General features: G+C 44.7%; 2 protein-coding genes across 7 annotated transcripts in view; one reads left to right on the top strand and one right to left on the bottom strand.

Annotated features, from left to right (window-relative positions):
• The window catches only part of PISD (phosphatidylserine decarboxylase), a 36848-nt gene extending 25339 nt beyond the window's left edge, over positions 1–11509 (top strand). For 4 of the 5 annotated variants that reach the window (XM_073673836.1, XM_073673854.1, XM_073673820.1 and 1 more), the window contains 4 exons: positions 6742–6880; positions 7200–7334; positions 9633–9793; positions 10719–11509. In XM_073673836.1, the coding sequence (XP_073529937.1) occupies positions 6742–6880; positions 7200–7334; positions 9633–9793; positions 10719–10943 (660 nt within the window). In that variant the 3' untranslated portion in view covers positions 10944–11509. The remainder of the gene's footprint in view (positions 1–6741; positions 6881–7199; positions 7335–9632; positions 9794–10718) is intronic. The other variant, XM_073673828.1, reaches the window with a different exon arrangement.
• SFI1 (SFI1 centrin binding protein) overlaps positions 11497–27283 on the bottom strand; it is a 73275-nt gene continuing 57488 nt past the window's right edge. For both annotated transcript variants that reach the window (XM_073673794.1, XM_073673802.1), the window contains exons 31-32: positions 27032–27143; positions 11497–11649 (exon numbers count right to left, since the gene is read on the bottom strand). In XM_073673794.1, the coding sequence (XP_073529895.1) occupies positions 11521–11649; positions 27032–27143 (241 nt within the window). In that variant the 3' untranslated portion in view covers positions 11497–11520. The remainder of the gene's footprint in view (positions 11650–27031; positions 27144–27283) is intronic.

Below are 27283 nucleotides of genomic sequence, written 5' to 3'. Positions count from 1 at the left end.
TAATCTACAGGCCTTTCAAGATGGAAACAATAAAATCAGCCATAAAGATGTTATTTCCGGACTGTTTTATGTGCGTCCTCGATCTGAAGGACGCCTACTACCACGTCCCGATTTTGCCAGATCATCAACAGTTTCTAAGAGTAGCTGTACAATTCGGCAGGCACGTAAGGCATTTTCAGTTCGCAGCTCTTCCCTTTGGCATTTCCATGGCGCCGAGAGTCTTCACAAAAATCATTCTGGAGGTCACAGCGCACTTGAGGGAAAGAGATATTTTAGTCATCCCTTATCTGGACGACTTCTTAGTAGTGGGCAGATCAAGTCAACTCTGTGCTCTAGCCCTGGCGGACGTCATGGCCAGTCTAAGACGCCTAGGTTGGCTGTTAAATCTGGAGAAGTCAAGGCTGGAACCAAAGAGGGTTCAGTCTTTCCTGGGTCTCATTCTGGACTCGGAAAACCAAACCTGTCTTCTGCCAGAGGAAAAGAAACTGAAGATCAGATCCCTAACATCTCAGATTGTCAGCAATCCGACCATCACCCTGAGGAGTGCAATGTCTCTGTTGGGTACAATGACGTCTTGCATTCCGGCGGTTCAGTGGGCCCAGCACCATTCCAGATGTCTTCAACAGGAGATTCTGGCAGCGGACAGGCGGCTCAAAGGTCGCCTGAATGGGAAAATATCTCTTCCAGATGTTGTGATCAACTCCCTGGACTGGTGGACATCTCCGGTCAACCTATCTTTGGGGGTTCCTTGGACCTTCCAGGTGTCGGATACAATTACAACAGACGCAAGTGCGGAAGGTTGGGGAGCTCACCTAAGGGATCGTTCTGTACAAGGCCTCTGGTCGGACAGCGAGACAAGCCTCTCTTCCAACATGAAAGAGCTGTTGGCAGCCAGAAACGCGCTAAAAGAATTCAGTTCTGTTCTTCAGGGTCCTCACGTCAGGATAATGTCAGACAACAGATCAACAGTCGCCTACATCAATCATCAGGGGGGTACCAGGTCTCTCCCTCTGATGTTAATAGCGGATCAGATCTTCAGGTTTGCCGAGAGTTGGCTGGTTACGCTCTCGGCACTGCATATAAAAGGGGAAGAGAACATAAAGGCCGATTTCTTGAGTCGTCACATCTTGAAACAAGGAGAGTGGGAGTTGAATCCAGCCGTTTTTCAGCAGATTGTGGATCGGTGGGGACAGCCCCAGATAGATCTGTTTGCAAACAGACACAATCGGAAGACCGAAACCTTTTGCTCCCTGAATCCAAAAGAGGGGGTGTTTGCGGTGGACGCGCTGCAGATTCAGTGGGATTTCACTCTAGCTTATGCCTTTCCCCCTTTAGTACTGATCCCTACTATCCTGAGGAAGATCCGAGAGGAACGGGCGAGGGTTATATTGATCGCCCCGTTCTGGCCCAAGAGACCATGGTTCACTTGGATGAAGAGAATGTCCCAAGCAGATCCATGGGTTCTTCCGGACATCCCGGATCTCCTCAGGCAGGGCCCAGTCTGTCATCCCCAAAGAGCGGGCCTGCATTTGACGGCTTGGATTTTGAGAGGTCGCTATTGACGCAAAGGGGGTTTTCTCCAGATCTTGTTACTACCCTTCTAGCAAGTAGAAAGCCGATAACAACTAGAATCTATGGTAGAACCTGGGCTAAGTTCTTGTCTACCTCGGGTCAGTCTGCCAAAGGGAGGGTTCCTATTGAGGCCATACTAGAATTCCTCCAGAAGGGGTTAAACATGGGACTAACCACCAGTACTCTTAAGGTACAGGTATCGGCTCTGGGGGCACTGTATAATTATGACTTGGCAGCAAATAGATGGATCATTAGATTTATTAAAGCCTGTCATAGATCCAGACCTATTCCTGTTCCAAGAATGCCTCCTTGGGACCTTAATTTAGTTCTGGAAGCATTAACCAAACCTCCCTTCGAGCCCTTAGAGAAGGTTTCAGAAAAAATCTTAACTTTAAAGACTGCGCTATTGGTGGCCCTGACATCAGCTCGTAGAGTCAGTGACTTACACGCACTATCCATTAACCATCCATTCACTCAAGTATGTATGGATAGAGTAATCTTAAGACCAGACCCGGCCTATCTTCCAAAGGTAGCCTCCAAGTTCCATAGGACGCAAGTAATCACTCTCCCTTCCTTCTATCCTAATCCTAGGGATTCTGAGGAATATAAGCTTCACACCTTAGATGTTAGGAGGGTGTTAGTCCAGTATTTGGAAGTGACAAAAGCCTGGAGAAAGAGTGACGCTTTATTTATATCCTTTCAGGGGGCTAGGAAAGGGCTTAAGGTTACAAGGGGGACCATAGCTAGATGGGTCAGGGATACTATTACCTTAGCCTACTCTTCTAGCAATCTGCCGGTTCCTGAGAACCTGAAGGCCCATTCCACCAGAGCGGTAGCTGCTTCCTGGGCTGAGAAGGCGGATGTGCCCATCGACATTATATGTAAGGCGGCAACTTGGTCATCCCCTGCTACATTTTACAAACATTACCGTCTTGACCTTTCCTCTTCTACTGATCTGTCCTTTGGTAGAAGGGTGTTGCAAGCGGTGATCCCTCCCTCTGGTATTTAATCTCTATAAATCTCTCAGGTGGTGCTGTCATGGGAGAAGGGGAAAAGATCCTAGTTACTTACCGGTAACGGGATATTACAGAGCCCATGACAGCACCCTATTAATTCCCTCCCCTTTATCACTGTGGTGTGCACTTTTTTTAAGGTGTTTAGTACATATGTTGAGGTGGTGGTTATGTATTAACCTGTCTTCGGAGGCCCTCTTATGCTCTGAAACAAAAAACTGATGCGGAGGAGAGGTACCGCCTTTTTATTCAGTAGGTTCCTGTCCTTGGTGGGCGGATACCCTCTCTCAGGTGGTGCTGTCATGGGCTCTGTAAAATCCCGTTACCGGTAAGTAACTAGGATCTTTTTTTTTTCTCATTAAAGTACACTCTGCACCCCATCTTGACTGAAAAAAAAAAACAAATGTAGAAATTTTTGCAAATTTATTAAAAAAACAAACCCTGAAATATCACATGGTCATAAGTATTCAGACCCTTTGCTCAGTATTGAGTAGAAGCACCCTTTTGAGCTAGTACAGCCATGAGTCTTCTTGGGAATGATGCAACAGGTTTTTCATACCTGGATTTGGGGATCCTCTGCCATTCTTCCTTGCAGATACTCTCCAGTTCCATCAGGTTGGATGGTGAACGTTGGTGGACAGCCATTTTCAGATCTCTCCAGAGATGCTCAATTGGGTTTAGGTCAGGGCTCTGGCTGGGCCAGTCAAGAATGGTCACAGAGTTGTTCTGAAGCCACTCCTTTGTTATTTTAGCTGTGTGCTTAGGGTCACTGTCTTGTTGGAAGGTGAACCTTCAGCCAAGTCTGAGGTCCAGAGCACTCTGGGAGAGGTTTTCATCCTGGATATCTCTGTACTTGGCCGCATTCATGTTTCCTTCAATTGCAGCCAGTTGTCCTGTCCCTGGAGCTGAAAACCATCCCCACAGCATGATGCTGCCACCACCTTGTTTCACTATTGGGATTGTATTGGGCAGGTGAAGAGCAGTGCCTGGTTTTCTCTACACATACCGCTTAGAATTATCACCAAAAAGTTCCATCTTCGTCTCATCAGACCAGAGAATCTTATTTCTCATAATCTAGGAGTCCTTCATGTGTGTTTGCGCAAACTCTATGCGGGCTTTCATACGTCTTGCACTGAGGAGAGGCTTCCGTCGGCCCACTCTGCCATAAAGGCCCAACTGGTGGAGGGCTGCTTCTCCCATCTCCCTACTGCATCTCTGGAGCTCAACCACAGTTATCTTGGGGTTCTTCTTTACTTCTCTCACAAAGGCTCTTCTCCCACGATTGCTCAGTTTGGCTGGACAGCCAGGTCTAGGAAGACTTCTGGTGGTCCCAAACTTCTTCCATTTAAGGATTATGGAGGCCACTGTACTCTTAGGAACCTTGAGTAATGCAGAAATTCTTTTGTAACCTTGGCCAGATCTGTGCCTTGCCACAATTCTGTCTCTGAGCTCCTTGGGCAGTGCCTTTTGAGCTCGTGATTCTCATTTGGTCTGACATGCACTGTGAGCTGTGAGGTCTTATATAGACAGGTGTGTGCCTTTCCAAATCAAGTCCTATCAGTTAAATTAAACACAGCTGGACTCCAATGAAGGAGTAGAACCATCTCAAGGAGGATCACAAGGAAATGGACAGCATGTGACTTAAATGAGTGTCTGAGCAAAGGGTCTGAATACTTATGACCATGTGATATTTCAGTTTTTCTTTTTTAATAAATTTGCAAAAAATTTCTATTTCTGTTTTTTTTTTTCAGTCAAGATGGGGTGCGGAGTGTACTTTAATGAGAAAAAAATGAACTTTGTTTCATTGCAGCCATTTGATAAATTCTAAAAAGAGTGAAAAATTTAAAGGGGTCTGAATACTTTTCATACCGACTGTATATCAAGGACTAATGGTGTCCATGCACTGTGCATAACTGTTGGTTTTCCTCACCATCTACAAGCTGGGGTTCCTTGTGTTTTCATTGTGGAGAGACAAATAAGCCTGTTGCATAGCTCTACTGGGAACAAAGAAGCAATTTGTTGATATCTGAAATGTCCGATCTTCCAATTCCAGAGAAAGAAGGAACACACAGTAGTGGTCTGGTTGACTTTCATTTAATCAGCGGATTAATAGGTGCCAAAGAAAATCAAAACTTCTTAGGCGCTCATCAGAGATTACTGATTCTGGACATCTGATACCACAATTTAAAACAAAGTCACTCCTATATAATTTCAGTTTCCTGCCTTTTTAAAGGGATTCTACAAGGATGTCAAGGTGGCCTCCTTCACTATTGCAGGCTGCATCTTGTCAAATGGATGAACCAAAGGCCAACCTGTCCAGTGAGCCTCCGGTTCTGCTGTAAACTATTTCTGCATACGCTTGTACATTCTAACAGTTTACAGACCACAGAGGCTCACCGAGCAGAGCAGTTTTCCTCTCCCCCCCATCTCTCCTGGTTCATGTCTTACTGTAAACCTGTCAGCCTGAGTGAAAAGATAAGATTTTCTCATTCATGATGCTGCTCCTCAGCCTGACAGGAATTTACGCCATTATATAGTGACTTACAGACATATGCCACAAGCAGCATTTCTTAAGGCTGCCACCCATCTTCATGCAAGCCTTTGATTGGTTACAACTTGAAATATGTGAAGTAGTTCATCATGGAGATTCACTTTATTGGTAGTGATTAGTTAATAAAGGTGGTTGTTTTGGGCAGCAACACCATTAATAAAAATGACAAATCACTGATCAATCTCTGCTTGATCTGTGCCCTTGTGTTAGCCTCAAAGTAAAATCCAGACAGATATCTATAGAAATGTCATTCATGTCAAACAAAGTCTGAATATATTTTGTATTTGTAAGAAGCCTAGGCTTTTGTGGCCTTGCTTTATTTGGCCTTAGGTTGTGGACATACATTGGATCCCAATGATCTAATGTGTATCACATACCTGATCCTTTGTTTTGTTGTAAGATAAGACACTGACAGCAGTGTCTCTCGCTATCCCGTTAAAGAAACAGGTATGCGCAAATCTTTATTAATTGGCTTGATAAATGCTGCTGTGGCCAAAAGCACTTGCTTCTTAACGGAAATCTGTCAGCAGGTTCTTGCTATATAATCTGAGAGCACCATGATGTTGGGGCGAAACCCTGATTTCAGCGATGTCGCTTACTGGGCTGCTTGTCGTAGTTTCAATAAAATCAGTGTTGTAGTAGGAGATTATCACTACATGACTAGTGTCATGTAGTCCTTGTGCTCTGTATAACCACACCCATCACTGATTGGCAGGTTTCTGCTTAGGCCTCATTCACATGTACACATGTAAGTGTTTTTTTTGTGCGCTAAAGCCAGCAGTAACAAAAGAAAGCGCTACATATGTGAATTGATATAACAATCCCGTTGAAAAGATATTATTAGCACTCACCCCAGGTGGTTGTCCTAACCTTGCTCACCACTGGAGTCAGCATGGAATCTTGCCCAAACTGCCGCTGCGTCGACCGCATGTTAACGATTATCTGTGCACAGGGCTGAACCGTATGAAGAAAGGAAAGAGGAGCTGTATCATCCGGACACTGCAAGGAGGAGCCATGCCAGTCCCAAGTAGATGCTTTTATGGACTATGCGTTTCAGGGACTGTTCATCCCCTTCATCAGGTACAATCTTGAAGGGGACAGACCATCCCTGAAACGCGTAGTCCATTAATCAATTGATCTACCTGGATCCGGCTTGTCGTCTTTCATTCCCTGATCCTTTTTCCTTCCTTCAAAACCAGGAATGTCTCTAAAACAAAAGCCAATCTTTCAATGATAGAGAGCGATATAGATAGATAGGCTTGGCATTCTTTTATCAAAACTGCAGTAGGCAGACCAGTAAGTGACCCATCGCTGGAATTGGGGTCTCTGTCCTTACAACCTACTAATATCAGGTGGGGTAGCAAAAACTTGGTGATAAATTCCCCTTTGTAATTGTACATAGATTTTATTTGTCCATACAAATGTTAGAGTAACACCATAAGGGACGCTTGCCGCTCTGTCAGACCAAGTTGCCGCTTCTAAAGCTGGCTCTCCATAAACACGCACACAAAACCGAGCCTGCCCATAAAAGTATCCTAGGCATTTTTTTTGTGGGTGAGGTACTCGTATGTGAAACTTATTTAAATCTTATTTGATCCTTTTCAGATCAGCCCATCTGATGGAAAGATTCTGCACTTTGGTCGAGTGAAAAACTGTGAAGTGGAGCAGGTTAAGGGGGTAACCTATTCACTGGAATCCTTCTTAGGACCCCAGACCTGGACTGAGAATCTATCCATTAGTAAGAGTAAGATCAGCATGGGTGCTTCCAAGAATAGTGGTTGGCAGAACTACTCAGTCCAATGGCATTTTATTTCTTTATAGATAGCTAAAAATGTAATAAAGCTTACGACAAAATGGTTTTTGGATTCATTACGTGCATGCTCCACATGCAGGACTTTGCAGTCTAATTTAAATGCATATGCCATGTTATCTGATTGAAGATTAATAAACTAAATTGCAAAGGTCATAGTTGTACAATAGGAATCTGCTCCTCTCGTATGAAAGTTTTACTTTTTTTTTTTTGTTACTGATAACATATGTTAACTGGTAAATACTTCCTCTAGCATCATTCCAGGACCAGCTAGTAACAAAGGAAGGCAATGAGCTGTACCACTGTGTCATTTACCTGGCTCCTGGTGACTATCACTGCTTTCACTCACCAACAGACTGGAATGTGTATCACAGACGGCATTTTCCAGGTACCCTACTCTTTCTAGGTGGTCTTATGACATTTAGCAAAATGTACATGTGAGACATACAATGTTCCAACAAATAACACGTTTGTATATTTTTCTGCACACCACACAGGGATCTAAGATCTAGATCCATAGTCACCCCAGGGAGCTTTGTACTGCCATGTTTTGCTGTTCAGTTTTTATGCTGTGTGCCTAGCGTTTAAATAATTAAAAATGGGCAGCATGGTGGCTCAGTGGTTAGCACTGCAGCCTTGCAGCGCTGGGGTCCTGGGTTCAAATCCCGCCAAGGGCAACATCTGCAAAGAGATTGTATGTTCTCCCCTTGTTTGTGTGGGTTTCCTCCGGGTTCTCCGGTTTCATTCCAAAGACATACTGATAGGGAATGTAGATTGTGAGCCCCAGTGGGGACAGCGATGATAATGTATAGTATAGACCAAAAGTTTGGACACACCTTCTCATTTTCTGTATTTTCATGACTATGAAAATTGTACATTCACACTGAAGGCATCAAAACTATGAATTAACACATGTGGAATTATATACTTAACAAAAAAGTGTGAAACAACTGAAAATATGTCTTATATTATAAGTTCTTCAAAGTAGCCACCTTTTGCTTTGATGACTGCTTTGCACACTCTTGGCATTCTCTTGATGAGCTTCAAGAGGTAGTCACTGGAAATGGTTTTCACTTCACAGGTGTGCCCTGTCAGGTTTAATAAGTGGGATTTCTTGCCTTATAATTGGGGTTGGGACCATCAGTTGTGTTGTGCAGAAGTCAGGTGGATACACAGCTGATAGTCCTACTGAATAGACTGTTAGCTGCTTTTTTCTTGCCATAATACAAATTCTAAGTAAAGAAAAACGAGTGGCCATCATTACTTTAAGAAATGAAGGTCAGTCAGTCTGAAAAATTGGGCAAACTTTGAAAGTGTCCCCAAGTGCAGTTGCAAAAACCAGCAAGCGCTACAAAGAAACTGGCTCACATGAGGACCGCCCCAGGAAAGGAAGACCAAGAGTCACCTCTGCTTCTGAGGATAAGTTTATCCGAATCACCAGCCTCAGAAATCGCAGGTTAACAGTAGCTCAGATTAGAGACCAGGTCAATGCCACACAGAGTTCTAGCAGCAGACACATCTCTACAACAACTGTTAAGAGGAGACTTTGTGCAGCATGCCTTCATGGTAAAATAGCTGCTAGGAAACCACTACTAAGAACAGGCAACAAGCAGAAGAGACTTGTTTGGGCTAAAGAACACAAGGAATGGACATTAGACCAGTGGAAATCTGTGCTTTGGTCTGATGACTCCAAATTTGAGATCTTTGGTTCCAACCACCGTGTCTTTGTGCGACGCAGAAAAGGTGAACGGATGGACTCTACATGCCTGGTTCCCACCGTGAAGCATGGATGAGGAGGTGTGATGGTGTGGGGGTGCTTTGCTGGTGACACTGTTGGGGATTTATTCAAAATTGAAGGCATATAACCAGCATGGCTACCATAGCATCTTGCAGCGGCATGCTATTCCATCCGGTTTACGTTTAGTTGGACCATCATTTAATTTTAAACAGGACAATGACCCCAAACACACCTCCAGGCTGTATAAGGGCTATTTGACCAAGCAGGAGAGTGATGGGGTGCTACGCCAGATGACCTGGCCTCCACAGTCCCCAGACCTGAACCCAATCGAGATGGTTTGGGGTGAGCTGGACCGCAGAGTGAAGGCAAAAGGGCCAACAAGTGCTAAGCATCTCTGGGAACTCCTTCAAGATTGTTGGAAGACCATTTCCGGTGACTACCTCTTGAAGCTCATCTAGAGAATGCCAAGAGTGTGCAAAGCAGTCATCAAAGCAAAAGGTGGCTACTTTGAAGAACCTAGAATATAAGACATATTTTCGGTTGTTTCACACTTTTTTGTTAAGTATATAATTCCACATGTGTTAATTCATAGTTTTGATGCCTTCAGTGTGAATGTACAATTTTCAAAGTCATGAAAATACAGAAAAATCTTTAAATGAGGTGTGTGCAAACTTTTGGTCTGTACTGTATGTAAAGTGCTGCGGAATATGTTAGCGCTATATAAAAAATAAAGATTATTAGTGTAAAAAAAAAAAAAATCATTCCCTAAATGTGATCTGGGGCAAAATCATGGCCATATTCTTATTATTGATAGTAGTAATGACTGAATTTTAGACCATGATCACAGTCATTAATGATTGTGTGGTTGGAAAACATAATAAACAAATTACACAATTGAGCTATTTCAGTAATGCAATATGAAAAGTAACTAACTCATTGATTTCATAGGATCTCTCATGTCTGTGAACCCTGGGGTTGCTCGGTGGATAAAAGAGTTATTCTGCTACAATGAACGCGTTGTCCTCACAGGAGGATGGAAACATGGATTCTTCTCACTCACTGCCGTCGGTGCTACCAATGTTGGGTCTATACGCATATACTTTGACAGGGTAAGTGAATTCTGTTCACCAAAAGAATTGCATCTCTAAATCAGAGTAAATGAATATATTTACATTTAAGAAGCTCGAGTATTTTCTCTAAGGTCCATCCTCAGAATCTCTTGGATTAATCTGTTGGGATACCAGAAAACCTCCCTATCTAAACCTAGTTTGTAGGCAGATAATTTTTTGTGACACTTTTTTTTTTTTTTTTTTGTAATCTTTTCTTTACACTTTTTCCCTTTTTTATAATCTACTACTTGTGTCTTAACTAATGTAAAGCTTTTTATTTTTAATCTATTTTGGGCAGATGTAGAGCGGGAAAGACCTCTGATCTATGAGCTGATAACTTTACATGTATAGATTTATCAAATTTTATTTATTTCAATTGGTGTGTGAATTGATCTGATATCAGCTGAGGAAAACAAGACTTAGGGTAAAACTAATGTCTCTAAACAGATTTTTTTTTTTTTTTAACAATTTGACCCATTTCACTATAACATTAGTTTTAGTTTGCTGTACGTTTAGCTAGCCAAACACTAATGATTTCTTATTCTTGACATTCATGGTTGTCATTTTAGATACTTTATATGCGGTTATGTGGCCTAGTTTTGGAGCCTATTAATGGGATGTAGATATGTCATTCTTCATGAGACTTTTCTAACTTGAGCACTTGACAGTGACAAAATCTAACACTGCAGCTCAACTTTTCGTCAAACATTCAGTCTGCATCTGTCTATTCGTTTGCCACAAAAAGGCGCAAATCGACAGCAGCATTTGGTCTAAATTTAGCCATTTCAGTCTCCAAAAATCTCTCCTTTATAGACAGTTACAACAATGGGTTCTGTAGCTCAAGAACTGACATGTGTAAATGGAGCCTATTCTGTATTAATCATTTACGGGAATATAAAGTAACTTATTTTTCTCTTGACATTAGGATTTACAGACTAACAGCCCACGTTACAACAAAGGAACTCATAATGATATGAGTTATGTAACGAACAATAACCAGGATGGTATTGCAATGAGAAAAGGAGAACAGCTAGGAGAATTCAACCTTGGTTCTACCATCGTTCTCATTTTTGAAGCACCAAAGGATTTTACATTTAACCTGAAGGCTGGACAGAAAATCCACTTTGGAGAGGCAGTGGGCTCTGTATAGGAATATGAGCCTGTTTTTGCTTCCTGAGGAAAGGCCGGAGGCTGTTCAGATGTGCTGGTGTCAGAGAGATTCACATCCAGGTCTCTAAGCAAGTTGGAATCATGTGCACGTGTCAGCCCGATGGCAGTCATTCAGATTCAGACCATCCGCTATGGCTACTGCCTCCCACACTAGACTATTCCTACTATCACTTCACTCCTTCCCTATGTCCATGATGTGTGGTTTCATGGGATTGAGCTGGAGAAATGATCACCCAGCAATGAGGAATTTAATTGGTGGTAGCAGAAAATGTTTTACTGAATGAAACCCCAGTTGATACACTGCTGCCCTCAGGGAAGCACTAACATGTACGGGCAGGTTTAGCTTCTGCGTGAGAGGATGGTACCTGGTGGAATGGTGTAGGGTAATAGAGTGTGCTGGCCCTTTGGTTGGTCAGTGCAGGAGTGTCAGCTCTGCCAAAGGGAGCTGTAGCTCATTACTTTTATATTTCTAAACAAAGGTGATGATCTTGCTAATACATTAACTCATTTAATAGCATACATTTTGAAATAAAACAATTGCAAATACTATGACTTATTCATTTATTTACATCTTCAGGAGATAAATCCATGGATGCAGCAATCTCCTGAATACGACTGACGTAGGCTTGAACGTTCACCTTCTCCACGCTAAGCTTCAGTTCTCGCTCTTTTATCTGTTCTTCCAGCTGTAAAAGAGTTTCATATACACAATGGTTGAAAAATTCATAGAAAATTTAATGAAACTGTTTGTTTTCTCTTTGAAATACATGTTTGTTTTTTGAGGTTTACAAAGAAACCCCCCCCAAAAACACAGCAATGGCATCAGACTAATGTCGTATAGATGAAAAACAGGTCTAATTCTAATAAGGCTTAAGTGATGATTCTCTCCTAACAAGATCCACATTAGTCTCAAAATCATATTTACCTAACACTTTCTTTGATTCTGCAATTTTTTATTTGGTTAGAGCTACAGGGCCACATGTCACACAACATTAGGATTTCCACATTGGACCTATTGAATTCTTACTGAATGGTATTGCATTGTGACCTGATGTCACATTGCAAATATTCTAGATGTTTGGGATTCTTTACTACAAATGACAACTGTCTTTGCCTTAGCTGTTTTACCGCACAATCACAGCTGTAAAACAAAAAAAAGACATTCAACAGCAAGTCACATAATTTAGGGTCACACACATTTTAGCTTGTAGCCACAGCCATTAGGGTTTTGAGACCTTAAAGCCCAGTTGGATAACAAGATGCTGATTAGGTGTTACAATATGCCTATGTACCTGGTGTTCACTATTGGGGATAAAGCCTTTTTACTATAAAACTGCTGTTTTTAAACAGCTGGTAGGATTAAGGATTCATCTGTGACTCTGGTGCACAGGTAGCTAAAACATGCGCTAAGTTCATTTCTCTGGATCAAAACTGGCATATAAAACCTTCCAGTAGGAATAGGAACACAATGTTTTAAATCTCTACGTCTCATTCCTTTTGTTCCCCTGAGAGATAAGCTTACCAGGGGGGGTGTTTTTTTTTTTTTTTTTTACAATTAACCTACGTGTATTGTATTGAGGTGTCAGGGAAGAAACTTACCCTTTCAACAGCTATGGCCACATGTACCAGAAATATGAAAATCAGCTCCTGTTTAAAGTCTAAGTGGCTAAAAAATGTTATTTTTATTGAGGATGCAAACTTGGATCTAAATCCGCACTGCCATCGTTGTGTATCCTGATGAAGAGGTCTGAATACCCTGAAACGCGTTGACAAAAACCACATCCATTTTTTTTGGTGTCATCGTATACTGAACCTCTGGAAGTGCGAATTTATATCCACTTTATCTCCTAGTTTGCATCCTATCATTTTGGTGGATCTGGAGCAGCCTATTCAAACGAGCTAACAAAGCAGTTGTGACTCACAACCCCAGCAGGTGAGCAAATCCCGTTAACATTTCCCTTGTAAGCAGAATAAGACCCTATTTCCCTTATTGTCGTTCCAGCTTTTATTTAATTCATCATTTTTATCTACACACTTAGGCTGCGTTCACATATTGCGTATTTTCCTGCATTTTTTTTACGCTGCGTATTTTCCCCTACGTTTTTTTACGCAGGTAAAAAAAAGCACCTCCATTCACACACAGCGTAAAAAAGCGCAGCAAAAAACGCAGTGTGAAAAATGAAGGGTGACGTGTGTGTGTGCGTGCGTGTGTGCTCACCTACCCGATGGATGACAGATGCGTCTGCTCCGGTCCCGCGCTTGCAGCATCTGCCGTGAAGCGATAAGCTGACTGTCACGTGACTGGCTTGTAAACAGCTGACCGGAAGCCGGTTAGCTAACAGCTGATCAGCTCACCGGCAGATGCTGGAAGCGCGGGATTGGAGCGGACCGGACCGGACGCCTCTCCCCTGACATCGGGTAGGTGAGTATCCATCCTGCGCCTCCGTTAAAAGCGATGGAATTACGCAGTGTGTGAACACCGCTGCGTAATTCCATCGCTTATAATGGGCACAATAGAGAGAAAGCGCGGGACGCAGTTGCGTAAAGAATTGACATGTCAATTCTTTACGCAGCTGCGCTTTCCCACTGTGTAAAATTACACTGTCTGAACGGCAAAGTGAATTTCCCATTCACTTTGCTGGCAGACACAAAGCACATTACGTATTTTCGCGCGCGCTTTTTGAAAATACGCAATGTGTGAACGCAGCCTAAGGCTGCATTCACACATTGCGTATTTTCCTGCGTTTTTTTACGCAGGTAAAAAAAAAACACCTCCATTCACACACTGCGTTTTTTTTACGGAGGTGCAGGAGAAATGAAGTGTGAGGAGCATGGACACCTGAATGTAATGTAATGTATGTGTCTGTGTGTCCCCCTAGCAGTGTATGTACAGACAGCTTCTGGCTGCAGTACATACACTGCTTTAAAAGAAAAAAACTATGGATACTGACCTATCCGATGGATGGGAGAGGCGTCCGGTCCAGTCCCGCGGCTTCCAGCATCTGCCGTGAAGCGATCAGCTGACTGTCACGTGACCGGCTTGTAAATCAGCTGACCGGAAGCCGGTAAGCTACAGTCAGCTGAACGGTTCTCCGGCAGATGCTGGAAGCGGCGGGACCGGACCGGATGGCTCTCCCATCCATCGGATAGGTGAGTACCCATAGTTTCTCCTGCACCTCCATAAAAAAGCGCTGGAATTACGCAGTGTGTGAACACCGCTGCGTAATTCCATCGCTTATAAGGGCACAATAGGAGAAAGCGCAGGACGCAACTGCGTAAAGAATTGACATGTCAATTCTTTACGCAGCTGCGCTTTTGCGCTGCGTAAAATCACACTGTGTCTGAACGGCAAAGTGAATTTCCCATTCACTTTGCTGGCAGACACAAGGCACATTGCGTATTTTGAAATACGCAGTGTATGAACGCAGCCTTAGGCTACTTTCCTGTGCTGCAGTTTTTTCTCTTGAAATGAGCAGCAAAACTCAAGTTGGTGCCAATCTGTTGCTATAGATTCTACTTAAATGGTGGTAAACATGGTACAGTTGAAAGAATAAGGCTAAGTGCCCACGATGCAGAAATTAAGCAGAAAATTTCTGCAGCATTTCTGCATCTCCCTGGCAGAAAAAACGCATGCAGATTGTACATGCGTTTTTCCTGCAGAATACATGCGGATCCACATGCGTATTCACATGCGTTTCCGCATGCAGATTGACAAGCGCTTTCCAGGCGATAGCATCACTTGCAAAGTGCTTGACAACTAGGTCACACTGTATAAATCCATGCAAACAGCATGGATTTATACAGTGTGAACCGTAAAAATTAAAACAAATAAAGCTATACTCACCCCCGATGTCCCGGCGTGGCTGCAGCGCTCGTTCCTGTCAGGTTCCTGGCTGCCAGCATATCGCGAGACAGAGCGGTGAAGGGCCTGCGGTCACATGACTGTGACGTCACCGCAGGTCCTCAAGCGATGCCGGCATTCAGAGAGAAGACGCCGGACAGGTGAATATAACTTTGTTATTTTATTCTTTTTTTACAGGTACAATGGTACCCAGGTCTGGATGAGAGTCTCCTCTCCTCCAGAACTGGGTACCATCCGCACATAGAAACGCATAGAAGCCGCTTGTAGAAATGTACAGTCGCGGTTTCTATGCGTTTCAATGCAAGTCAATGGCGGGAGTTCCGCTGCGCTACCGCAAAATTAAATGACATGCTGCGGATTTTTGTACGCAGCATAAACGCTGCAGAAAAATCCGCAGCATGTGCATAGAACATGCGGAATCCCCTTGGGGACCATGGGGGGCGGATTACCTAGCGTTTCACAAGCGTTTCCGCTGTGGAAATTCCGCAGCATAAATGCTTGAAAAACGCTACGTGGGCACCCAGCCTTAAGCATATTTTTTACGCTTCTCCCTGGCAGGAAAAACGCATGTGGATTTTACATGCGGTTTTCCCACCAGGTAGAAGCGTTTGTAAAGCGTTTTTGCATGCATTTCCACATGCGGGTTAAACGAGCGATTTAGCATCACTTGGAAAAGTGCTTGACAACTTGTTCACACTATATAAATCAACGCAACCGGCATGATTTATAGTAGTGTGACCAAGTTAGTTAAAAAAAAAAAAAAAAAGTTTATACTCTCCTTCCGATGTCTTCCCGGTGTTTTGTCTGCTCCGTCCGGTGTCTTGCACTGCTTGCGGTAGTGTGAAGGACCTGCGGTGACGTCATTGAGCCATGTGATGGGTCACATGACTCAGTGACGTCATGGCAGATCCTTCACATCAACGCGAACATTGCAAGACACCGTCACGGAGAAGACAAAACACCGGGAAGACATCGGAAGGTGAGTATAAACTTTATTTTTTATTTTAAATTCTTTTTTTTTTTACAGTTTTCTATGGTACCCAGGTCTGGATGAGAGTCTCCTCTCCTCCAGACTTGGGTACTATCCGCACATTGAAACGCATATAATCCGTGAGTACAAATGTACTGACACGGATTATATGCGTCTCAATGCAAGTCAATGGCGGCGATTACGCTGCGTGTCCGCAAAATTAATGGACATGCTGCGGATTTTTGAGCGCCGCAGAAACGCTACGGAAAAATCCGCAGCATGGACATAGAACTTGCGGAATCCCCTTGGGGACCATGGGGGGCGGATTACCTAGCATTTACGCTGCGGAAATTCTGCAGCATATATGCTTGAAAAACGCAACGTGGGCACTTAGCCATAGGGGTTGCTGATGGTATTAGCAATAGCATAAGCTGTAATCCTCTAATTGCATTCTTAACCTGGAATAGTGGATAAGCCCATTAAAAGAAACTCAAGGAAAAACTGATACATTACATATTGAGGAAGCCTTTCATAAAATAGTGGGGGAGATCTAAACAGAACTACCACAAGAGAAAAGTCATAGTTGCCTTCACAAGGGTAAAAAAAGACCCTTACAAAGATTAAAGACCAGCACTAAATCAACAAAATAGTGCTGTCATCAGGATTTCACAAACTATTTATATGTGCATGTATCTCTTCCAAAGACAAGTCCAGAAATATCTTTACAGGGCCAGTCAGTTCCTCCATTATTGAGAAATCAGTGTTTGAATTGATATGCAATGAGGCTGCAGAACTATTTGTAGATCTGATGCCTCTGTCACTCAAACTCTACTCCCTAACCAGCATTACCTCCTGCTGGTTGGTTGATGTCTCATTTGCCTGAAGTCACACAGCATACAGGCTGTCAGTCAAGCAGGAGGAGGCGGCGCTGAGCGGGGAATAGAGCTGGAGTGACTGAGGCTTCATCTCTTCAGCCTCACTTGCATATCAATTGAAACGCTGATTTCTCAGTAATGGAGGATCGAACTGACTTTGTAAAGGTATTGCTGGACTTGTGTTTGAAAGCGCTACAAGCACATATAAATATACAAACAACGACCAACATATCTTAAAGAAACAATGGCTGAAACCCCGGTAAATCCGTAAATCCAGGGTCAAACAGACCCTTATAGAATAAGGCTATAAGCACGTTTCGCTTAAAAAAAGCTTTATCAAGCTTTGCCACCTGTCCTCCCCGTCCCCCTGGACCCCCTATACAATTGTGGCAAGAATTTGGGTTTGGTTTAAACCTTTTTATCTGCTCCACTTGGAATATATAGCCTTATTCTATACAGTATATCTCTGGAAAGATACCACACTATGTATATGGACTATCTTTTTAGCTTGGGTATGATATGCCCTTGCAGGTGAGACTGCGTTTTTTTTTTCCAGCTCATTGCACTTTCTTGTCATGCATTATATTGATATTATGGATATATTAATGTAAGTTATTTACAGATTAACTTTTTATGCCAGTTTTATTTAGTCATTTTGTATTCATATTTTTTTTTGTTCTTAAAGCACATATAAATACTTTGTGAAATCCTGCTGACAGCACTATTTTGTTTTAGTGCTGGTCTTTAATCTTCACAATTGTAAAAAAAAGACCCTTCACAAGAGTAATACAAAATCTCAAACAAATTGTAAAAAATTATAAACGGGTACATTAATTGTAATAGTGCAGCCATAATAAAAATGGTAATAATACATTTGTGAGGACTAGTCCCAGTAAGTTACTGTAGTGTTAGTGTAGAGAGTACAATTGGGGGCGAAAGGTTGAACTTGACGGACCTACGTCTTCATTCAACCTATGTTAGAATGTTACTATTATATGCAAATAATACATTTGCAGGGTGAAATCTTGATGACAAACTCAAGCCCTGGGGCACATGTAATAACATGAGTGTCAGCTTGAACTAACAGTATAAGAGAAGCACAGTGCCTCGTACGGGATATGGCCCCTATAAAATTCTCACCTGTCAGCCAGATTCACGGGATCGTATAAAAAAAAAAAAATTGGCAGTTTCATCAAGAAAACTGTTTTTTTTCCTCCCTATTTCTCATCTGTACGCAGTCAATTTACAGTAATAGTTTGCCATGTTAAAGACTTGCATTGTATCTGTAAAAGTCGGACGCTATACAGTGGCTTTGTATGGAATTTGTTTTTTTTTTTTCTTGTGCATCCATAGATGAGATTCGCCTAGGCAAGTCTAAAGGCCCCGTCACACCTAGCGACGCTGCAACGATCCCGACAACGATACGACCTGTCAGGGATCGTTGCTGCGTCGCTATGTGGTCGCTGGTGAGCTGTCAAACAGGCAGGCTCACCAACGATCAGGGGAGCAGCAACATCGTGGAAAGAATCTGTCCACGATGTCCTGCTCCTGGTTACCAGCCTGCTGAAGCAGGAGCAGGCTGGTAACCATGATAAACAGCGGGTTACTAGGGGCACACGCGCACCTAGTAACCCGCTGTTTATCATGGTTACCACTCTGCTACAGTGAGCGGGAGGTTACCACTCCCTTCAGCAGGCTCGTAACCATGATACACAACGGGTTACTAGATGCGCGTGCGCCCCTAGTAACCCGATGTTTACCATGGTTACCAGCGTGATCGCTGGTCCTGCTGGTCACACACAGCGATGTGTGCTGACCAGCGGGAGGGCAACAACCAAAAAAATGGTTCAGGACACTTTGCAGCGATCAGCGACCTCACAGCAGGGGCCTGATCGCTGCAAAGTGTCACGCATAGCGACATCGCTGGTGATGTCGCTGTTGCGTCACCAAAACCGTGACACAGCAGCGATCTCGCTATGTGAGACGGGGGCTTAACAAATCAAAGAAACTAGTGCATGCTGTGATTTTTTTCTTTTCCCCTTCACATGCAGATTTGGTCCGTGAAAAGTGGGAAAAAAAAAAAAAAAAAAAAAAAAAGCTACACTGGTCTAAGTGCTGTCTGTTTTATTTAGTCTATTTCATGGACAGCACTAGGACTTGAAAAACGGTCATGTGAACCTACCGTCAGTGTTCTAATTACTGCTTGCAGAAACTGAAGTTTAATCTAATATTTTAATTAGGGTGCTTGATGCAAATTTTGATTCACTGATTTTGCATGTCCCTCCCTCGTGATTAACAGTGCTGTTTTTTCTGAGCTCTCTCTATAGACCTTGTTGGCTCCAGGCAAGGCAGTGTTGTCAATCGGCAGTGAGCGAAGTGGGTACATGTAAATCAGTAGGCAGAACAGTGCACGGAGCTTCTTAGGGTGCTTTCACACCATGTTGTGGCACCCGTTCATTTGTTCCGTCAAGGCTTATGTCCGACCCGCAAAAGGGGATTCGGGCGTATGTCCCAACGGGGCCAAACACTATAATGGTGCCGACCGAGCGAACGTGCACTCTGTCGTGCATCATTTTCGGGCATGTACGCTTACTGGAGGTGGACACTGACGTAGTAGACTCTCTCTGTCTCCAGTAGGTGTATATGCCCAAAAATGATGCACGACAGAGCACATGTTCGCTTTGTCAGTGCATACTTCGGAATCCCGTTTTGCGGGGGGTTTGGACATAAGCCCCGACGGGAATAACTAGCAGGTGCCAAAACGCAGTGTGAAAACACCCTAAGCCAGATCAAGAATCCACCAATAATAATAGATTAAATTTTAGTTTCTGAAAAACAAAGGCAGCAATTAGGATTCTAAAAGTGCATTTACTCTGTCGCCTCATTGGGGGACACAGGACCTTGGGTTATGCTGCTGTCCACTAGGAGGCGACACTATGCTTATCTGAAAAAAAGATAAAGCATGGCTCCTCCCCTGCAGTATACACCCCCGGGCGGCATTAGCATGCTCCAGTTTTTGCTTAGTGTCAGCAGGAGGCACACCTTTAGACCTTCACTCGTCCCTCGCTCCAGCACGGGATTACAGATGAAGAAAAGAGGGCCTCTCTTAAGAGACCCCCGGCATGGCTCCTTCCTTTGCCCCCGTCTGCGGTGCACGGTTGAAGTCGAGATGGCGCTGCCACCATGCTGCTCCTTCGCCGGCCCTTGGGTCAGGTCCGAAGTTTAGAACCCCCCTCCTTCCCCAATTCTTTAGTCTTGGTCCAAAGTTGAGGAGAGGATAAAGCCCCCTGAAGGTGACAGCGGCACCCTCCCTAATCCCCTCCTAGGGGGGGGAGGGGGGGGGGGGGGGTAGTAGGTTGAGACACAGTCTTCCAGCAGCACACAGCAGCCGACGACCAGCAGCACATACAGGAGCCACAGTTTCCACTGAGGGCTCCTGTACAAGCCGGGGAAGGTGCAGACAGTCATGGCATAGGAGGTGCAGGCCCTCACAGGCTCTGCACCTGCGGCAGCTTCATCCTACAGCGCCCAAAGGCGACCCTCTTCAGAACCCCCCTTTTCATCAGTTCCCCACCACCATCCTGGCTTCAGAACCGGGGGGGGCGGGGGGGTCCGGTGCTCATCCGACACCCCCCCCCCCCCCACTGGTCCACCGCGCCGTCCTGGAGCCCTTTTCGGGCACTATTTTAAAATTAGGCCGCGGCTCCGGCCTAGCCGAAGCCTCCGCCCCCCCGGAGACACTTCTGACGCTACTCGACGTCATAAAAAAGGGCGGAGCTGTGCTGCAGGGCGCGCATCCCCATGGAAACTGGCGCCCTTGCAACGCTACGCCCCCCTTCTTCCCTCTGACGGCGGCCATTATCGCTGCAAACAGGACACAGGCCAGCCAGGTCTCCGGGGAGGCACAGGACCAGGTTTATATCGGCGCTATCACAGTGGCACACTAAAGATGGGGCAAGTTCACAGCCTGAGTTAACCCTCAGCTGTGAAGCTCTATATACTCTATATCCTCCTCTGCAGATAGACTTTGAGCCCGGCATAGTGCACCTGGAGTGGCTATGCAGGGGGGCTAAGAAAACCAGGCAGGACAGCTTCTACGCTTTCTGTACAGCCTGTGGCATTGCTTTTCCCAGCGGCAGCACGTATCCGCATTGCAGGGATTGTACGCAGACTACTGTGCCAGAGTCCCAAGCAGTCCCTACCATATCAGAGTCTGTTGCCATGCCGAAATGGGTCACTCAAATGTCACAATCTATGAAGTCCATGGATAACATGACTGACAAGCTGCTTCAGGCTATGCAAAGTCATATTTCTTCTATGAATCCTACACAACAAAGGAAAAGTCTCTCCCATCCATACTCTGACCCAGGCACTTCCAGGTCAGGGTCAGGACGCAAGCGTACCCACAGGTCACGCTCATCTGCGTCTTCACACAGCACACTGTCATCCCTGTCCAGAGACAGAGACCGTAGTCCCAAATTATCTAGACAGTCCCCTAACAGGAACAGGAACTATATTTCTCCTAACCATTCACCGGCCAGAGAAATACCCCAGCCTGATTCGCCTAGCAGACACAACAGTGACACACAGGAGTCAGAAGGCATTTGTGACTCCGACTCAGACAAGGAGACTGACGAATCTCTAACCCCATCACCAACTAGCAATGCAGCACTAGTTGAGGACATAATCTCGTCCATAAATCGGGTACAGAACATTTCTGATCCGACCCCGGATGTACCTCAAGATTAAATTTAATTTGAAGGACCACCAAAACCGGCTAAGTTCTTCTCAGATCACTCAGAATTCAAATCTATTCTTACAAATCAATTTTTACAGCCTAACAAAAAACTTGCCACTCGCAAGCTTGTGGAAACCAGATACCCTTTTTCTCAAGAAACCTTCAAAGAGTGGACAGATCCCCCAGCAGTGGACCCTCCAGTATCCAGGCTGGCAGCACAGACACTTCTGCCAGATAGCTCAACCCTTAGAGATGCAGCAGACCGGCAGGTAGAAAGTTTGGCACGTTCAACTTACGAAATCATAGGAGCCTCCCTAGCTCCCGAGTTCGCTTCGGTTTGGGCATCTAAAGCCATAATAGCTTGGGCTAGAAATTTACAAACTAGTCTTCAAGCCTCTGCCCCTGAACTGTCTCAACAAGCAGTTCAAATAGCAGTTGTGGCGGATTACTTAATTCATGCGGCTCTTGATTCCGCAAGATGCGCAGCGGTAGCATTATCACATGCTGTCACTATTCGACGTATTCTCTGGTTACGTGAATGGAAAGCAGATGCAACCTCAAAGAAGTCTCTCACGCAGCTTCCATATTTCAGAGGTCGACTGTTTGGCGAAAAGTTGGACACAATGATATCCAACGCCACCGGGGGTAAGAGTACCTCTCTCCCCCAACTGAAGCCCAAACGCAACTTTAATAAACGTAACCAAACGAGATTCCGGTCCTTTCGGAACTCTTCCGGCTGGTCCGTCTCTCGGCCAGCACAAATTAACAGCCGCTTCACACGCAAGGAAGACTCCAGATCGACTCAAAAGTCGGACAAGCCCTGGCAGTCAAAGACAGGCCAATCAAAGTCTCACAGAGGAAAATCAAAGAATTTCTCCTCATCTTGACTCACCGACTCCACCCGTAGGCGGCCGACTTTCACTCTTTCACCAAGTCTGGCTACCTATTACAAAAGACAGGTGGGTCAGGGAGCTAGTATCTTCAGGATACAAAATAGAGTTCACCTCCATCCCACCAAACAGATTCCTTATATCTGTTCCCTCAAAGCCGCCAGAAAAGGCGCGGGTTTTTCACCTGGCGGTCTCATCGCTCCTTCAAGCACGAGTCAGAATACCTGTCCCAACAGCCGAGCGCTTTCAGGGGTTCTACTCCAATCTATTTGTAGTCCCCAAGAAAGGAGGCGGAGCAAGGCCTGTACTAGATCTCAAACATCTCAACAAGTATGTAAGAGTACGTCACTTTCGAATGGAATCTCTTTGTTCCATCATAGCATCCATGGAAAAAGGAGAATACCTCGCCTCCATAGATATACAAGATGCATACTTACACATACCGATTGCGGCTGCTCATCAGAGATTTCTCAGGTTCACAATCAATCAGGACCACTACCAGTTCGTGGCTCTCCCATTCGGACTTGCCACAGCTCCCAGAGTGTTTACCAAAGTCATGGCAACCACCATGCACGTCCTACACTCCAGAGGCATAGTGGTCATTCCATACCTAGACGATCTCCTCATCAAGGCTCCCACCTTCAAGGACAGCAAGATCAGTGTCTCAATCACGATCGACACCCTGAGTCGCCTAGGTTGGTTAGTCAACTTACAAAAGTCGTCACCAACCCCAACCCAGGCCTTGACATTTCTGGGAATGCTATTCAATACCTCCAAGGGTCTGATACTTCTTCCCAGAGACTAGGCACAATCTCTGCGCGCAGGAGTCCGCACCCTTCTCAACAGATCCTCCCGATCTCTCCGATTTGCAATGAGAGTCCTTGGCAGGATGGTGGCGGCAATGGAAGCGGTTCCATTTGCTCAGCTTCACCTCAGACCTCTCCAACTAGACATTCTCAGGTCATGGGACAGGAACCCTTCTTCCCTCGACAGGAAATTCCAACTAAAGTTGTCAGCCAGGAAGTCCCTTCACTGGTGGCTCAACCGGTCCTCTCTGACAAAAGGAAAATCCTTTCTCCCAGGTCAATGGAAGATCCTGACCACCGACGCAAGACTGACGGGTTGGGCTGCAGTACATCTACACCACAGGGCACAAGGCAAGTGGTCTCCAGTGGAAGCAACCTTGCCCATCAACATCCTGGAAATTCGTGCCATTCTCCTGGCGTTGAGACCATTCCAGCACTTACTGGCAGCCTCCCACATCAGAGTCCAGTCGGACAATGCCACGGCCTTAGCATATGTCAATCACCAAGGGGGGACCCGCAGTGCCCGAGCGATGCGAGAAGTGACACACATTCTCCACTGGGCAGAGAAAGCGGACTCTATTATCTCCGCAGTCCACATTCCGGGTGTAGGCAACTGGGAAGCAGACTTCCTCAGCCGGCAAGGAATAGACTCGGGAGAATGGGCTCTCCATCCCAAAGTCTTTCAACAGATCTGCCATCGTTGGGGCACTCCAGACGTGGACCTAATGGCGTCTCACCTCAATGCCAAAGTCTCCAACTTCATAGCCAGGTCACGCGATCCGCGAGCGCTGGCGGCGGATGCCCTGGTTCAGGATTGGACCCAGTTCCAGCTCCTATATATTTTTCCACCTCTCCCTCTGATTCCCAGAGTGGTGAGAAAGATCAAACAGGAGGGAGTTCCAACCATCCTAGTCGCTCCGGACTGGCCCAGGCGTACATGGTACGCCGACATCGTACGACTCATTGCAGACGTTCCCTGGCGTCTTCCCGACCACCCGGATCTTCTGTCACAAGGCCCATTCTACCACCAGAACTTAGAGGCCCTCAGTTTGACGGCGTGCCATTGAAACCTGGTTGCTAGCACAGGCAAGTTTTCCGCCAGATGTCATTGCAACCATGATCAGAGCACGAAAACCAACTTCTGCCAAGATCTACTACCGTACCTGGAAAGCCTTCTTTACCTGGTGCGATTCTTGTAAACAAGCCCCACTACCCTACTCCTTACCTAGGGTACTCGGTTTTCTTCAATCGGGCCTGGAAGCCAGACTATCTCTGGCCTCCCTTAAAAGCCAGGTATCAGCTCTGTCTGTACTTTTTCAAAAAAGCATTGCTCACAGACCGCAAGTCAGAACTTTTCTCCAGGGGGTTTCACGATTGGTCCCCCCCCCTACAAACAACCACTAGAAATGTGGGACCTTAACCTGGTGCTCACAGTACTACAGGAAGCACCCTTTGAACCCCTTAAGGAGGTTCCACTCTGTCTTCTATCCCAGAAGGTAGTTTTCCTCGTGGCAATCACCTCACTACGTAGAGTGTCTGAACTCACGGCACTCTCCTGTTGACAGCCATTCCTGAATTTTTTCCAGGATAAGGTAGTTCTCTGTACGGTTCCACCCTTTCTCCCGAAGGTTGTGTCAAACTTCCATCTCAACGAAGAGATTTCCTTACCGTCCCTCTGTCCGACTCCGGTTCATAGAGTGGAAAAGGCTTTGCATACGCTTGACCTTGTTAGGGCATTGCGTATCTATGTGTCTAGGACTGCGCCCTTCAGAAAATCTGATTCTCTTTTCCTCCTTCTGGAAGGTGGTCGCAAGGGTCTGCCAGCCTCTAAGGCTACCCTTGCCAGGTGGATTAAATCCACCATACAAGAGGCTTACCGCCTCAAAAATTCTCCTCTTCGAGCAGATATTAAGGCACATTCTACATGTGCGGTAGGGGCCTCCTGGGCCATTCGCCACCAGGCCTCGGCACAACAAGTATGTAAGGCAGCCACCTGGACTAGCCTACACACGTTTACTAAGCACTACAGCGTTCATACCCAGTCCTCAGCAGATGCGAGCCTGGGCAGACGTGTCTTACAGGCGGCGGTATCCCAATCCTAGGGAACCGTCTACATAATATTCGTCCATTGCTTCCCAGCCAGGGACTGCTTTAGGATGTCCCAAGGTCTTGTGTCCCCCAAGGAGGCGACAGAGTAAAGGAGATTTTTGTGTACTCACCGTAAAATCTCTTTCTCTTAGCCTCTAATTGGGGGACACAGCACCCACCCTGTTGCCCTTCAGGGCCGTTTAAGTTGAGTTCTCATATTGGTTTTCCTTTGAGTTCCAACATAGTTGCCTTTTTCTATAGGCATGGTTATGTTATATATGTTACGTTTCTCCTACTGCTTTTGCACAAAACTGGAGCAGGCAAATGCCGCCTGGGGGTGTATACTGCAGGGGAGGAGCCACGCTTTATCTTTTTTTCAGATAAGCATAGTGTCGCCTCCTAGTGGACAGCAGCATAACCCAAGGTCCTGTGTCCCCCAATTAGAGGCTAAGAGAAAGAGATTTTACGGTGAGTACACAAAAATCTCCTTTTTGAGGGGGGTCTCTATTCCCTACAAAGCTGTGTGCGTACTTTATACTGTCAATTAGCTGACAGACTCCCTTTCAATGTATAATAACCGTATGTTTGTTGGGGGGAATTTTAGTGTCTTGAGATAGTTTTCCCTGCTCCACTTTCCCTAGGATTAGTTTTGATAATATTCCTTGGTGTATCAGTTTTACCTGTTCCTAAGGATGTGCTCACATTAAGTATTTTTTCGATGATTTTTAAGCAGCTCAGCTCCTAAAAGCGCTGGAATAAAGTGTTCACAAAACCCTCAAAAAAATTGTCCTATTTATTTCTATGGAAAACTACTTGCTGTTCATAATTTCAAGCAATTAAGTGTCTTTTAAACACTTCAGGCTTTCAAAACTGCCAAGTAGCAGCTTGTCCATTCTTCTGGTGTTTTCCACTAGGAAGAAGCGCTATACTTTACAATAGAATTCAATGGGAAGACATAATTTTGAGCGTTTTCACCACAAAAAAAACAATAGCTGTTTCTTCATTGCTTAAAGGGGCTCTCCACCTTTGAGGACAATTTTTTTTCCAGAAATCCATTTATTTTTTATTTAAAATCCTTTTTGTAATTGGGTTTGATTAAAAAATGTGCACTGTTTGCCTGCAATAGCCCTGTGTGCTGCCCTGGCTATTGTTGGTTGCAAAATGGGTTAAGTGAGAATCAGCGAGCTCATTCTGACTTCCAATGGGAGAGATTCTCTATCATTTGTTATTTTTAGTTCATTTATGACCACAGACCACATCAGAGTTGTATGTGGAGGGAAACAGAGTTTTTAAAAAAACAGTGCAACATTTTTAATTAAACCGAATTGCAAAAATTATTTTTAGGTCAAAATACATGCATGAGTTAAAACAAAAGTCCGATATACACCAAAAAGATGCTAAAAAAAAAAAGTTACAATATGCAGAAAAATAGGGGTGATTCCTGAAGCATCGTCCGTTCGGGAACCCCTTTTTTGACCACTGGAAATATGAGAAGTGTGAACATACCTTAACAGTCTTATGCCAGAGATGTGCTAATGTTCAAGTTGTCAATACTTCAGTTTTTGACAAAGGCAGCATTACCTAAAAATAACCACTCCCCCATTCCCAACCAGAGCAAAGTAAGTCCCATGTCCTCTTTCACTGTAATGGAACTTTCCTTATATCCACCTGCTCATTTCACTATAAATTGTGGCTGATCTACCAGCTAGAATGGTGGACTTCAGCCTGTCATTTTTTTTTATCTTGCGGTCTTTGTAGAACTGGGCTGGCACTTTGCAACAGAGCATTAAACTAAAACCTCTGAACGATCATATGATAATAGAAACATTTGCATTCTACCTGTTGCAGTTCTTGCTTTACTTCCTGGGCTGTTATTTGTTCATCTGAATCCACAATGAGGCCTACAACATCCAACCATCCTCTTAACACCACAGCATGCTTGTGCCAGGTTCTTTAGAATAAAAAAAAAATCTAATTAAGAATGGTAAAACAAAAATAAGATAAATAATATTGGAAGCCCTTAATGAGATTCAATCGTTACTGCAGAGGGGAAAAAAGTATTAAAATATATCTAATTGTGAAATGATCTGA

Source organism: Phyllobates terribilis, unplaced genomic scaffold (genome assembly GCF_046119375.1).
Source record: "Phyllobates terribilis strain yellow unplaced genomic scaffold, ASM4611937v1 Scaffold_1__5_contigs__length_1240528914, whole genome shotgun sequence".
NCBI lineage: Eukaryota > Metazoa > Chordata > Amphibia > Anura > Dendrobatidae > Phyllobates > Phyllobates terribilis.
This window is presented reverse-complemented; position numbering and strand designations above follow the sequence as displayed.